The sequence below is a fragment of the Taeniopygia guttata genome, chromosome Z, assembly GCF_048771995.1.
Source record: "Taeniopygia guttata chromosome Z, bTaeGut7.mat, whole genome shotgun sequence".
Classification (NCBI taxonomy): domain Eukaryota; kingdom Metazoa; phylum Chordata; class Aves; order Passeriformes; family Estrildidae; genus Taeniopygia; species Taeniopygia guttata.
Genome location: NC_133063.1, coordinates 47,361,746 through 47,376,620, shown reverse-complemented (window position 1 = coordinate 47,376,620; position 14,875 = coordinate 47,361,746). Strand labels below are relative to the sequence as shown.

Genomic DNA, 14,875 nt, shown 5'->3' with positions numbered 1-14,875 from the left:
GAGACAGAACTAGCAGTCTGAGTTGCTGGGACATTCAGTTTTTAATGAACACTTTAAATAAGCTGGGTATATATTACTAGCAATTATTATTAATAATAATAAAAAACACAAAGAATTCTGCATTCACCAGTGCATTGTGCAGGAGGGAGGAAAGCCGGTTCCCACCCTTGCCAGGGGGCCAGGCAGCCTAACTGTGCTGCCCACTGGCCCCATCCCCATGATGCCAGGATGGCATCCTGGCCCCTCTGCCAGCATCCTTCTCCCAAACCTGCGTGCCAGGGAGATGTGAGGCACTGTTCTGACTCAGCACCCAATTCTCAGCATCGGTCAGGTAGGGACAACCCCAGTGCTGGCAATCCTCCCCGTGCACTGCCCATAGGCATTGCCCCTCTACGGTCCCCTGCCCTCTTCTCCCCATGTCAGGGACTGGTGTGCTCCCCACGCTTGTGGACACACATGGGTTCACCCACCAGCCCCCCAGGATCCCCAAAAACACACATACGCACGCTGACCTCTCTACCCCAGCCCAGGCCCTCTCACCCCCCTGGGTGCAAGGAACTCCCAGTTCTCCCAAGATAGCAGGCTCATTATATGCCCCTTTGCAAGATCCCGCAGAAGGGTGAGCCCTTGGGAAACGGGGATTCTGGATCCAGGGCTTGAGCCCCGTGGCCCCCGCGGGGGACCAGCCCTGCCGCTTGGGGCAGTGCTCAGGGCAGCAGTGTTATTGCACTTTGGTCCCCAGCAGAGACCCAGCCCACCTCCAGGGTTCCCTGCAGATCCCCAAGGCTGATCCTGGTGCGGTGGGTGCCTGAGTGCCTGGGTGGCATCGTGGCAGCCACAGCACTTGGCACCATGGCCACTGGTAGCCACCATGTGCTGAGTGATGATAGACCGTGGGGATGTGCCAGGTTCCTGCACTGCCCAGTGCTGTGGCTGCAGAGGGGTGCAAGGGGCAGCTGGATTCAGCCCCACTCTCCAGGCTCCCCATCACTAGGACTGTGCCTCCGGCAGCTTCAGGCTGGGCTCGGCCAGCACTGGCCCTGGGGCTTTCTGGTGTTGGCCCCCATCGTGGCAGATGAGGCTTTTGGCCTCGCAGTTGAGGCTCTGGTAGCAAGGCGGGCTGGGCGCTGGCCGGTGGCAGATGGAGGCAAAGCTGAAGCTGAAGGGACTCAGGCAGCAGCCAGGGCAGGGCAGCACTTCGTCCTGCTCCATCATGGCAGCAGAGCTGTGCCCAGGCAGCATGGCTGAGCGCTCCGTCCGCTCCAGTGCTGCTGCACAGGAGATGCTGAGCTCAGAGAAGCCGTGCTCCAGCCCACTGCCCCAGGCCAGAGGTTTGCTGACCATCACGTGGTTGTTGTTGATGAGGAGCCCTTTGGAGGCCCGCACGTCTGGCTGCCAGGCCTGTGTGCCCGAGGATGCGGTGCAGATGAAGCTGCTGTGGAGGGGCAGTGGGGTGGGCTGCACCAGCTCAGAGATGTCTGGGCTGCAGTCCATCTGCTCCTCTGCCCTGGAGCTGTGAGTGGAGGCTGCTCCCCACGCTGGGGGAGGAAGGAGGATGGAGGGCTGGGGGTCATCAGTGGGATGAGAGGACCCCATAGCCAGCTCCAGGCCCCCGCGGTGGGGCAGCTCAGGAGAGGAGGGCAGAGAGTGGCACTTGCGGGGGCTGGTGGTGGGTGCTGAGAAGTCACACTGCACCTCCACGGTGGGCTCAGGCGTCACAGGATTGCTGAGCTGCAGCGGGGCGGGGGGCGGCAGGTCGAAGGTGAGCGAGATGACCGACTTGCTCGGCGTATCAAAGAGCTTGATCTTCCCCCCCTTGAGGTCCTCACGCTGGGAGAAAGGGTTGACACGGGGGGACGTCTCCTTGGACTTGCCCCCGCTGTAAGTCTCCAGCGGCCACAGCAGGGTGGGAGACTTGGAAGGGAACATGTCAGACTGGCTGCGGGACAGGTGCTGGTCTGGCTGCAGGTGCTGCGTCCCCACCTCACACAGGGGAGACTGCTCGGTGTGGCTGGCTGACCTCCTGGCCACTCCTGGGCATGGGCACAGGAGAGTCTCACCAGCAGCCAGCAGCTGCCCATGTGGGGTGTTGAGCACCCAACAAGGTAAGAGTGCACCCCCAAGGGAGGAACAGGGACCAGCTCTATCCTACAGACCTCACACACCCCTGTCTCCTTCCCCTACAGCTGATGGGATCGGACGGGAAACCCCACACTCCCCATCTTTACACCCTGCTATGGCCTGTCCCCGAGGCACCCACGTACCACTGAGTGTGGCTGCGGTTCCAGATGCAGGCATACTCTCCCCGATGCCAAACAGGGTGGCCCTGGCACCCTCGGCGTCCAGCTGGTGCTGCAGGATGCTCTCCAGGCACTGCGTGATTTCCAGGAATGAGGGGCGGGAGGTGGGCTCCATCTGTGGGCAGGAGGGATTCCCCATCAGGTCTGTGCCTCCTCAAGCACCCCAGGGAGCCCTGCACAGCAGAGGCAGCTCCCTGATCGCCCTGTGAGCAGGCAAGGCAGCCTGTCCTGCCTGCCTGCCCTGGTTGGGAAGGGCAGTCAGTGAGGTGGGAGTCTCACACTGCAGCAGTGAAAAGCCAGCTGGAGGAAGGCTGCTGGGCAGTCAATTCCCACCATGGTGCGGAAAGCAGTGACATCCAGACCAAAATCCTGCACCAGGAAAAGGAAGAAGAGTAAGGTTGGGTCTCCTGCGGCACCACAAGGCCCAGGGAACCTAACATAGCTGGCCCCCTCCCCCCTGCACTGTCACACAAGACTGTGCACCTGGAAGCACCCCAGTGGGGACGCAGCAGGGGAGCACCCTGATGTCACCCCAAACTGGGCCAAGGTTGGGGGATACTAGGACACAGATACCACTTCTGGTCTCTGCCTGAATCCAACTGCCCTGTTCTCCTTTTCAGGCTCACTCTGGGTTCTGAGGTTACCAGCAGAGACCATCCCTCCCTGGGCAGCAAGTGGAGCTCAGCACCCTGGCCCTGAGATGTGGGACCAGTCCTGCACATGGGTCTCTGCCCAAATCAGAATGGCCCCCCTTGTTTGATGAAGTGGTCCCAGCCTAAGTGCTGCTACCCACAGCTCCCCCTGTTCCCATCCCAGAGAGTCACCTCAGTGCGGGGCAGGTAGTCGGGGTCAGCTGGCACACGAGCAATGGTCTCGCACAGGATGATACCGTATGCAAACACATCGGCCTGTAGAGAGTGGGGAGTCATGGGGGTGCTCTGCAGCCCGAAGGTGATGTGCCCACCACTCTGCAGGGCCACAGCCCTTCCTCCCTGCAGAGCCACACGGGGTGTCTGGCACCTTCTCACTAGAGGGATGCCCAATTCCTTCCCTCTAGGTGCACCCCAGGACTGCAAATACTGCAAACCATAGGCAGCACAAGCCTGAGTAAAGCCCTACACAGTACCTCAGGTGAAGAAGTGAAGAGCCTCACCTTCTCGTTGTAGATCTCCCCACGCAGCACCTCAGGTGCCATCCAGTACGGGGAGCCCACCACGGCCAGCGGCTCCTTCTCGCTGCCCTCACTGGGAGACATGGTGGAATATCAGAGGCTGCCCAGTTCCTCAAATGTCCAACCTCCCATCCTCCTGCTGCAGCAGCCCAGATCACCATCTCCATCTCCCTTCCTGGGCTAAGCCTCTTCCATGCACTCTACAAACTCATCTCTCCCCAGTCACACCACCCTCTTCTCCATCCCCTCCTAGCCATTCCCAAAATGTTCCTGGAGCCCCCCCTTCCAGGGACTATCTCACCACCCCCATTTCTACCCTTTTAGCTGCATCCCAACATCCATCCCTCTCCAGCTACTGCTCTGAGTGGGCTCCAGGGACGGGGATAGACAGGTGGTTGCTGCCCACATACCTGTAGGTGGGGATCTTTTCTGCCAAGCCGAAGTCACCCACTACAGCTGTGTAGCCACTGGCCTCGCAGCGCACCAGGCAGTTCTGTGGGCACAGGAGGACCTGTCACACCAAGTGCACCAGCCCTACCTCCCTGGCCACCGGTTTCAGGATGCCCCAGCACATCACAGCCTCCTGCTCCCCAGCTCTCCATGCCTGGGGCAGCAAGGCTGCAACACCGGTATGGGACAGCAAGGGCAATGTGGTGCCTTGGAACATCCAGTACTGTTGCTATCGCGCTGGCGCGGTAGTGTGGAGGAAGGGATTTAGAAAGGCCTTGGGAATTGGAAACTGAGGAAAAGATACATTTAGGTATGAGGAAAAGATACATTTATGTATGCCCCATTGTTTCGGGAAAGTTTCGCTTCAGCATCTTTATGTAAACCCCCTTCTCCCCACCCCTGAGCAGTTCCCATTGGACCTGACCCATGGGGAGGTTCTGATGAGCCCATGCTGAACAGTGTCTCTATTGTTTAGACCTTATCTCTTAATTTTGCTGTATAAAACTGTATCTGGGCAGTAGCCCAGGGTCTTTTGTCCTTGCAACTGTTCAGGCAATACAATCTTTCTGGACTGCATACAACTGACCTCTCTTCGTCTCTTTATCTTGACTCCTTGCGGCGACCGAGGCGCACCGCCGCTCAGACCGTGCTAACCCAGCCGCTGCCTGGTGAGCCCAGTGCAGTGGGACCGCGGCAAACCCTGGTTCCCTGAGGGGACAGCTAGCTGGAGGGGTCCCGGGGGGCCGGGGAGGGACGGGGGACAGCCGCAAGTGACCCCTGAAAGCTGCACAGTACCTTGGAGGTGAGGTCACGGTGGAAAATGCCCTTGGAGTGCAGGTAGCGTAGGCCATGGGCGATGTCGAGGGCCAGCTTGACACGCATAGACCAAGAGAGGGGCACAGGGCTGTCCAGCAGCTGCTCCAGGTTCCCACCGTTGATGTACTGATGAGAAGAGCTGGGCCATTGTATCACAGCACCCCTTCCCCCCATAGCACTGCATGCCCATCTCTCATCCTAATGCATATTCCAACCACCCCACACGCCAGCCTCCCAGTAGGACTTGCCTGCACACGGCACAGGCCAAGAATGTGTCCCCATAGGTATCCCTGTCCCTTCCCCAGGCTTGCAGGACCCCCGAGACTCATGGCTGTTGCCATACTCTTACCTCTGTCAGTGCATGCAGCTGTCCCTGGTGCACACACACCCCCATAAACCTGTGAGACAGAAGGGACCTGAGGGTGGCTGTGGCAGGGACTAGCCCCAAGAGCTTGTCCAGTGTCAGCAGTAGCTCCAAACCCCCAGGCTAGGGAAAAGGTGGGGGCCGGCAGTGAGGAAGCAGGTCCTACCTGAGGATGTTGGGGTGCGAGAGGCGGTTCATCAGCTGCACCTCCCGCAGCATGTTGCCCCGGTTGCTGGTCAGCTTGTTCATCTTCAGCACCATGATCTGCCCCGACTGGCGGTGCCGCACCTGGAGGGGGACGCAGGGAAGGCTGAGCCCCACGTACCTCTGCAGCCCCCATGGACACCAGGCTTCACCTGGCTCCCGCCCCAGCCCAGAGAGGGGAGCTAAGCATCCCGTGGCACCCCAGGGACCACTAGGGCTAGGGGGGCAGTTTCCCCACATCTCCAAGCACTCCCAGTAATGATGACACACAGCCCCATCCTTCCTGAGGCACCCTGCTTGTCATGCTCCCTCCACAATGCTACACTGCCCTGAACTCCCGAGAAGCAACAGCTCCCATATAAGCCATGAGCCCAGCTCTACTGTAGGAACAAGCAGGTACAGTACTGAGGAACATCAGGGAGGACTTGCTGTGGGTCAGCAACACCCAGCCAGACCCTACCAGCATGGGGTGGAGAAAAGAGGGGCTACACTGCCCCTCAGAACCAACTCTAGGTGTGGCCAGCTGTAGTGCTTGACCTAGTCTGTTAGGGCATGGAGCCTGGATGAGCTGTATATTTAGCCAGCCCCAGTCGGACACTGTCATGCGATCTAGGTGCCTGGTTTGCTGCCAAGAACAGCAGCTGGAGCATGGCCAAGCACGGACACCCTGTCCATCTGCAGCTCCCTGGCATGTGCAGGGCAAGGGAAGAGCATGGGATGCCCTGAGTGTTATGGGGGGGCCAAACCAGTGCTGAGGGTCCCCTCCTGAGCAGGTGCTGGGGGTGGGATGCCAACTCTGCCTTGGAGCAGCAGCTGCCCGGGGGGACAACCCAGTGGATCCCAGCTGCCCCCCAGCACACACAGAGCTGTGCACGGAGGCGCAGGCATTCCTCAGTGCTGCCGTCAGCTCCCTGCTCTTCTCCTTTTTAGTCAATGCTTGTTGAGGCTGCTGAGCTGGTGCCAGCCCCTGGCCAGCCCCACAACACCCCTCATGTCAGGGATTGCCATCCCAGGCAAAACACAGGGAGTTGGCTGGAGGCAGGATCCCCAGCACCCCTATCCTGCTCGCAGCTTGGCCCTTGTCCCCACCACAACAGAGGAAGGCTGGCATGCTGGCCCCTCCAGGGCTCTCCTCTCACCCCACTGCTCCTGGGGTGCATGCCATGATGGGGATCTATCCAGCAGAAAACACCCAGGGGATGGGCAGCAGCACATCCCTTCAAAAGGCCCTGGGGAAAATGAGTGCTCTGTGAAGGTCCTTCTACATGTCTGTGTGCACTGATGCCAAACCAGTCCCAGTCAGAGTGGAAGTGAGAGGCAATATCTGTGCTGTGCCACCATCAGCTCATTCAGCTCATGGAGAGGCTTTGAATAATTCAGCAGACACCTGCCTGTGGGCACCCCGCTCCAGTTACACCTGCGTCACCTCCAGCCAGCTCCAGACAGCCAGCTGGCACTCCTGACCCACCAACAGAGGCCATGCGACAGCAGAGCTCAGAATGGACCCTGGATGAGTGGGAAGGGGACACCCCGGACACCTGCCACCACAAGCCCCTATCCTGGCACCCCACCATACTGCAGGGAGAAGGGAGGGTGGATTTCCCCATGCCTCCTCCTTGCTGAGCACTGACATACTGAGCTCCTGGGTTCAGGGAGAGCCTGTCCCAGGGTTAAACTGCAGTGCCTGCTGTGGGAAGCACCCAGAGCACTCCATCTAATGGTGCTCCAAATCCTCCCTGTGCTCACTGCCCTGCTCACCACTGCCCAGCAGCACCTAGAACTGCTGCCAACGCCATCCTGATGCCCTAGGACTCCTTGGTCACACCTAGACTAAGGGCAAGGGGCAATCCCACCCCATCTCACCCATCTTTCCTCCACCCCATCCCTGTAGGTGGGACAGGAGAGGGCAGCACCAGAAAGAAAAACTGGGCTCTCAGCCAGGCTTCAGTGCAGGCTTAAAGGAAGTGGCCTGTGTGACCAAAGCAGGCTGGGCACATTCTTCCTTGGTTCCCTCCAGCTCCCCATGGGGGTTGAGGAAGGCAGAGCCTGGACAAGGCCGGCAGAATCCGCAGCCTTGCCAAGCCTCTGGCACTGGGTGCTGCTCAGCAAAACCTATCATTCCTGCCCCACTCTCCTTGTGGCAGTGCTTCCTTCCCTTCCCATGCCATGACGGGCTGGCAGGACTGGCTCGGTCAGTTTGGCTGGCACCAGCAGCTGCCAGACAGCAGGACCTGGCTCAGTGGGGCAGGCAGACTCATCCCCGCTGGGATGGCTGGAGGTGGCAAGGCTCTGGCGCCACGCGCCCACATCAGGAATGCTGTGCGGCATGCACAGTGCTGGCACTTGGTGGCTATATGCTGTAGGGCTGGCCAGCTCCCTGCCACCAGCAGCAGCCCTGCATCAGGGAGCAGCATCTGGTGGGCACCAGCTCAGCCCCACAGGGTTGGGTGGCTTAAGTCCTCATTAAAAAGCCACCTGCCATTGGAATAGGCTGAGTGAGGTCTGAGTGCAGTCACATGGGGTTGGACACCTTAAGATTGGAGGAGAGGCAGCCTGGGAGAAGGAAGGTCTGGTGAAAGCTGCTTCTTCAGGAATTATCCCGGGGATCCCAAGAGCTCCTGTCCAGTACAGCCCTGCTCCAATGTCTTTTTCTGTGACTCCATCCCCACCGGGCATGATGTCCTTGAGGCTGTCTAATGAGCACACCTGAGAGGCCCTGTTCTGCCATCTCCCCTGCAAGGAGAGCCCACACCTGGGACAGCTCAAGGACAGCCCACACCTGGGACAGCAGGGAAGGAGTTATGCACCCTTTCCATGACTCCCACAGGCACTGGCCAGTTTACCCAGTCTGTCCAGGTGCTAGCACCAGCCCAGCACCCTGGCCACCCTCTGACACAGAGACAGCAGCAAAGGGCATCAGCCATGACTGCAGGAGGCTTGAAGCCCCCCACTAAGGAGGTTTCCCTCCTCACCAACATCCAGAGAAGGCAGCAGGCAGCACAACCTCCTCGGGCAGGAAGGTGTCCCCTCTCGCCTCTCTCATGCACTCTGGCATGGTGCCCAGGAATCCCAGCACATTCCTGGGAGCTGAGCTCAGCTGGGCAGCCATGTGGGGCTGCAGGGGAGGGCAAGGCACTGCTCCCCACACAGGAAACAGGCAAGTTCTCACCCCTCACCGATGCTCCCTGGCATCCCACATGGCTGGTCCACTGGGCACTTCACGGGGTTCCTGCGGCTGAGCCAGGGTGCCATGGCACGTTGGTCCCCATCCCATCTCCCGCCAGCACACAGGGCTGGGGGATGGGCCGGGCTGGCGGCAGCCCCAGCCTGGGCACAAGGGATCTGAGCTCTTTTAACAGCGGAAATTAGAGTCTTATTTAAAGAACATGCTAATCAGAGCAAGCAGACGGCCTGCTCCCTCCCCACAGCCTGCACTCCCATCTAGACATGGGGCAAAGCTCCTTGACATCCCCCCATCTGGAGGTCTCAGCAGCCATCCCCCCTGCAGCCTGCACTGGAGATGGCCTGGCACACAGCCCCACTCTCTGCATATTCCCTTGCTCCCCTGCCCCACACAAGCAAGGCACAGTCACACAGGGACACCATCCTGCACCCATCACCCCAGAGAGTTCTGAGGGGAAGACAGGAGGGGGGTAAGGGAGATAGCAGTGCTACTGGTAACCCGACAGCCACCCACAACAACTGCATCCGAGCTCACAGGAATCCCAGGAACACAACTGGGTAGGACTGGAAAACGTGCTCATCAAATGGAAAAGGCAGAATCAGTCAAGACAGACTTTCTCTGAGGAAGAGACACAGCACCTGCTCCTGGAGGGTGTTCGAGCATCAGCAACCCCCACCTCCTGTTCTCCCAGGAGCGGCACTGTGGGCACACCAGGAGCCAGGGCAGTGCCAGTGTTACACAGTGGTGGCAGATCACTGCCTGGCTTGACTGGCAAGGCTGGAGCATGCCCTGTGACAGGGCAGGAGAGGAGCTGGCATGTCTCCAGCTGGCCAGCACAACTTGTTTCCTGTGCCCAGGACTCCGAAGCGGCAACTGCGGGTCCAGGGCTGCTCCCAGCCTTGCCATGGCTGGCTGACCTTGGCTAATTTACTTCCTCCCTGCTTGCCTAAGTTTCCCCATCAGTGTCATGCTGCTTCATTCTGCTTTGTAAAACAAGGCAAGGTCCCTGATAAAGGGCAGCAGATAAGACGAAGGGACTTGCTCCATTAGTTGCACCGGAAAATTGGAAGTAAATAGAAAACCCCAAAGGTTAGCGGGGAAGAGAGCAGAGATGGGCAAGCGACAGTGACACCAAAACCCTCTTGTGAGCTCTGCTCATTCTGAGAGCTGCTGAACCACACAAACACACACACATACAAAATGCCATGGAAATGGGGTGATGGACAGAGCACATCACAGAGCTGCACCCTGGGAGATGGCATTTCCAAGAGGATGTGCAACATCACGGCATGAGGCTGAGATTCAGATGGGTGAAGGCCTCTGAATACAGCCTCAAGGATGCTGCCCACAGCCCCTGAGTCTGCTGCAGACAGCACACGGGAAAGTAAGAGAGGGATTTGGGGGAGAGATGCAACAGTGGTTTAAGGGCTAGAGAAAATCTCTGGCACAAACAGACCTGGCTCAATCTGCTCAGTCAATTGGAATTAGAGAGGTGGCTTCCTGCAATGTCTGTGTATCTGAGAAAATGGGGGGGCTTGTGCCTCCGAAATTGCACAGGGAAAGGCAATGAGAACCAGCTGCTCCAGAGGGAAAACAGCCCTGCTCTGCAGCACAGTGGGGGATCAGCTATGAACAAGCGCCATGAAAAAGAGCAGCTTCTTGTCACTGGTGTCTCCTGTTTGCTCTGTACAACCTTTCTGAGAGAGGTGCTTGACTGGAGGGGCTAGCTTGGGACACACCAGGGCTTGGAACACTGAGCTCTTTGGCTTTAATGCTGAGAAGAGTCAGATGCTTGTCAGCACCCTGCCTGACCCTGGTTCAGATCCACACCAGGACTGAGCTACCTGTACAAGGGCAGAGATGTCAAGGTCCCCTCCCTGTCCCCCTCACCCTCCAAGGCTGGAATGACGTACGGCTCAGCAGCCACACAGAGCAGATTCAAGTGCCCACAGCCTTGGAAAGCTACAGAAGGAACAAGGGAGGTGGGAGGAAAATGGGTCCTGGGCTGCCCTGCCAAGCTCTGTTCTCCTCACAGGCTCTGGCGGCCAAACCCCAGCTCAGATCCCAGGCTTACCCCACCATCCTGCTGAGCTCTTGGACTCAACCCACCGCACGAGCACAAAGCCCCATCTGGCCCCCTCCCATTCCTGCTTCCTTGCCACCATGCACACATGTCGACTACTGATCCTGATCCCCTTCCCACCCCTCAACCTTCACCAAACCCCCAAATCCTATATGCCAGCAGCCCCACAAGAACCTAAACAATGTATGGGAGAAGGAGCATTTTGTGGCTCCCATAGAGACTGGAAAAACAAACAGCGAGGCCGTGGCCTCGCTGAGACACGGGAGCATCCATTATTAAATAGCCATATCCACGCCCGACATTATTAAATGCCTCCCTCTGCTCCAAGGTGTTGCTGTGCACTCCAAGCCAGAGATCAATAGCAGGAACCCAGCCAGCAGGGAGGTCATGGATCCACCGGGAGCTCCAGGAGGGAGCATGGAGGAGAGGGACCTTTCTGCACATTCTCCATGGCCCCTCACAGGACATCTCTTTTGTGGCTGAAGAGGAGACAGGTCTTGGAATATCCCTGCTGAGTGGGGAATGGTGTCAGGGCTGGAGAGAGACCCCAGGGTACAGCCAGGATATGAATGCCCTAATGGTTGTGCTGCCTGTGACCTCAGTGACTGTGGTGGCATTTAGTGTGCCCAGCCCTAAGCCACTCTTTGAGGGATATGAAGCCACTAGATCACCACTTAAGGGCAGTCCTAGCCCAGAGGCTTATGGTTGATTAACTGATGTTGAGGATCAAAACAAACACATGCACACACCTCCCCTCCGCCGGGAGAGGTAGTGGTGAAACCGAGGCACAGCCCTTCGCCCCCAGCAGCAGTGCACTGGCACGGCAGGATATTGCCACCATGCACCTCTCTCTGCCTCACTGTTGGAGACACTAAGCTCCCCACCAGCACTCACACTCCCCTATGCCGGGCACGGGCCACACACAGCATCCCCACCCTGACAGTCCCAGAGAGGATGGAGGACAAAGACAGCTCTGGGGGCTCAGCCAGGAGTCAGCCCCGTGCTCTTCTACGGCGTCACACCCCTGTCCCACATCCAAACACCTTCGTGGGGATCCCGTGGGGAATCCTGCACATCACGGGCTCAGCAGGCCCAGCAACGCCGGACATCACCTTGGAGTGGCTAGGAACACTACCTGGATTCCCTGGCACAGGCACACCCCGGGCAGGCTCGGTTGTCCAGCCTTTTGACAGGGGTCCCGGGGCTCGGCTGCCCGCCACCCGACCCCCCGCACAACCCACGGGGCAGCGCTCGGAGCGCTCAGCCTCCCCAGCTGTAAACAGAGCCGGCGCTCCCCTCCCCCAGCTCGGGGGGATGGAGGCACAACGCCCCGGCCGGGACGGGGCCAGCGGCGGAGTCCCCGCGTCCCCTCCGCACGGCACGGCCTCCAACAGCCCCAGCCTGGCCCGGCGGCCGGGGCTGGAGGGGGGATCACAGTCCCCAGCCGAGGGCGCGGCCGGGGCTGCGCTGCTGCCGCGGTCCCGGGGGACGCCCGATCCCGGCGGGATGCCCCGCGGTCCGCCATCCCCGCTCCCGCCTCGCACACCTTGAAGACCTCGGAGAAGAAGCCGGCTCCGATCTTCTCGCAGTAGAAGTCGTCGATGCGCGCCAGGGTGGAGACGGCGCTGCGCAGCGCCCGGTACGAGGAGGGCCGCAGCCGCCCGCAGCCCGGCCACGGCCCCGCCGCCTCCCCCTCGCCCTCCCCGGGCCGCCGCGGCAGCTTCTCCCACTCCATGTCGGTCCCGCCGAGCACCCCCAGCGCCATTCACATCCCCGCCGGGGCAGCCGCGCGGCCCCCGGGGCGATGCTAGCGGCGGCGGCGGCGGCGGCGGCGGCGCGGGGCGGGCGGCGCTCCGGGGCGCTCCGCGCTCATGGCCCGGCGCCGGCGCCCCACGACCCCTGCCGCGGCCCGGCGCTGCGCCTCCGCCGCCCCAAGCGCTGGCACCGGCGGGCGGGGCTGGGGCGGGGACAGCCGGCGTCGCCGCCGAGCCCGGCAGGAGACCCCCCCCACCGCCCTGCCCCGCCCCGCCCCGGCGGGCAGCGCGCTATCCCGCACGCCCCGAGGTCCGCATCCACCCGCACCGGCCTCCGGTGGGTGCTGAGAGAGAGTCTCCCTGCGCGCCAGGGTGTGCTGTGAGGCCTTGAGATCCCGGGGCACAGCTCGGGCACACCCCACGGACACAGGGCTTTGACTGTCCCCAACCCCTGGATGCGCCTTACAGCCGTGGGAGTGTTCCTCCCCTGCGTCCCACCTGGATGCACAGTGTAGGTGCGGAACTTCGTTTCTTCCCTGGGCCCTGCCAGGATTCCCTGTTTAGCTACGGGACTCTCTTTGTCTTCGTAGCACCCAGTCCCTGATGGATGGACAAAAGGCATGGAGATCTGATCTCTCCATATATCCAGCCCCACCCTATACAGTATCGTGGGACCAGTTGCCCCACACAGGTAGCTGTTGGCAGTTTGAGCCCCGTTGGTATAGGCTTGGATCTCTGCCCCTTGGATCAGGGGCTCTGATTCTCTCCTTGCATCCAGCCTGGGTGGTGTCCTAGGGGCACTGGATCTGTCCTCCGGAGGAGCAGGGAAGTGCAGCCTCTCCGTGACAGCATGCCCGCTGCCTGTTGCACCCTTTCGCCTTCCTTGTTCTCCTGAGCTCTTCCACTTCTCCCTGGTTTTCTTCTGCTTGCTGCTCCCCTACCTCAGGCCTTTTGCCTGCTCTGCGGCTGATCCGTCCTGTCCTTCCTGCCCAGGGACTTTCTGCAGCTGGATCTGCCCTTGCTCAGTCCCACACATTTTGCTGACACTCTCCTTGGCATCCACCTGCCTGTGCTGGCCCAGCCCTGCCCCAGCCACCTCTCTGGGTGCTGCCACAACTCTGACTCTGCAGTTCCCCTCAAACAGCTTTGCTCCAGCTGTTTCCCTGAGTGGTAGGACTGGCTGCACATGCCCTGCATCACTCTGGCTGATTTTCCTGATGGAAAAATAAGCTACATAGAGTATCTCTTGGTGTGGCATTTTTTTGCCAGTGCTTGACTCCAGGTGCTACCAAGCACAACATAAACCATTGGACCATGAGCTGGGTTTTCTTCCTTGTCTCAGGAGGGAGAACAACCTTGTGGGCTAGAGCAGGGAACTGAGGCGCCCATTTATTTATAATGGGAACAGTGCCCTGCCCTCCCCCTAGGAATTCATGGTATTCCTGCTCTTCCAGGCCTTCAGAGGGAGTGGGTTTGTGCAGGGCAAGTTTCCCACATGTAGGGAGGAAGAGCATGGGGACAGGGCTCTGCCAGTCCCTGTCTCATGGTGTCTGAGCCATCCTTTTCCTCACCAGTACCACTCCAGCCTGCCAGGGTATTGGATAGCATGTGCCAGGCTGGCTTTTTCAGCCGTGGGGTAGAGTGCTCTGCAACAGGCCACATTCTTAGGTTTCCTCAGCCTCATGTGTCAGTCCTGCTGACAACAGCCTGACAAAATGACAGGAGCAGCGCCATGAATGAGAGGAGAGAGCAGCATTTGCCTGTGGGGACAGGAGGCTGCAGTCTGTGCCCTCCTACCCTGGTGACCAGCTGGAGCTGCTCAGATGGGTGGCAGTGGGTGCCTGCCTGGGCTCAGCCCTGATGCCTGAAATGTGAGCATGCTGATGCACTTTGCAGCCCAATGACCAGCTCCTCAGTGGTGTGGGACACTGCTCAGAGGAACACAGCCAGCTCACCTAGGGCAACAAAGAGAGCCTCTCCCTTCCACTTGAGTGCAGCAGAATCCTGACGGTCAAGGCATTGCAACAGGGATGGGGAGGCCTGGGGAGACATCTTGAAGATAGAAACTCAGGACCACTGCCTGATCAGAGCTCCTGCTGCTCACAAGTGACTGGGTTTACATCCAATTAAGTTGTAATGGATAAATTAAAGCCCTGGAGATGGCTCTGACTGTGGAAATTGCTGCTGCAGGATTTGCAGTCCCTTCTCTCATCAGCACTGGTAACTCTACTGTGCTATTTCCATCACGCTCAGCTCCTGCCTGGCACAGCAGGGCTGAGCTGAGGCACGGCTAGAAGTCTCTAGTGCCCCAAATCCCTCCCATGGTGCAGGCAAGTACACTAAGCAGCTGGGTGCAAAGTCAGGCTGGACTGAGCCTGCAGCAAGCCTTGAATTAAGCTACTCAATCCCTGGTGAGGAAAAGCACGAAGGTCTCCCTGGCTGTACTCTGCTCACGTGGATCTGCAGGGGAGAGAGGAGGGGGCTTTGTCCTCCTTGCCCTTCTCTTTCTGGGTGCTACACCCTTTCTCTCCTGCAGCCAAAAGGCTCAG

The 14,875-nt window shown here is 59.7% G+C and overlaps 1 protein-coding gene across 2 annotated transcripts; it reads right to left on the bottom strand.

The window, feature by feature from the left end:
* Window positions 1-22: 22 nt before the first annotated feature.
* TESK1 (testis associated actin remodelling kinase 1) lies at window positions 23-12,540 on the bottom strand. 2 transcript variants are annotated; one of them, XM_032744263.3, is made up of 10 exons: window positions 12,119-12,540; window positions 5,268-5,389; window positions 5,087-5,135; window positions 4,717-4,836; window positions 3,882-3,964; window positions 3,454-3,544; window positions 3,125-3,208; window positions 2,580-2,669; window positions 2,265-2,415; window positions 23-2,033 (listed from the first exon to the last, which is right to left on the bottom strand). In XM_032744263.3, exons 1-10 carry the CDS (start codon window positions 12,335-12,337, stop codon window positions 991-993), a joined length of 2,052 nt encoding a protein of 683 aa, XP_032600154.3. In that variant the 5' UTR covers window positions 12,338-12,540; the 3' UTR covers window positions 23-990. The 2 variants fall into 2 exon arrangements, with proteins under 2 accessions (XP_032600154.3, XP_030113831.4); XM_030257971.4 differs by having other exon boundaries at window positions 4,717-4,863; window positions 12,119-12,539.
* Between the last annotated feature and the right edge of the window lie 2,335 nt (window positions 12,541-14,875).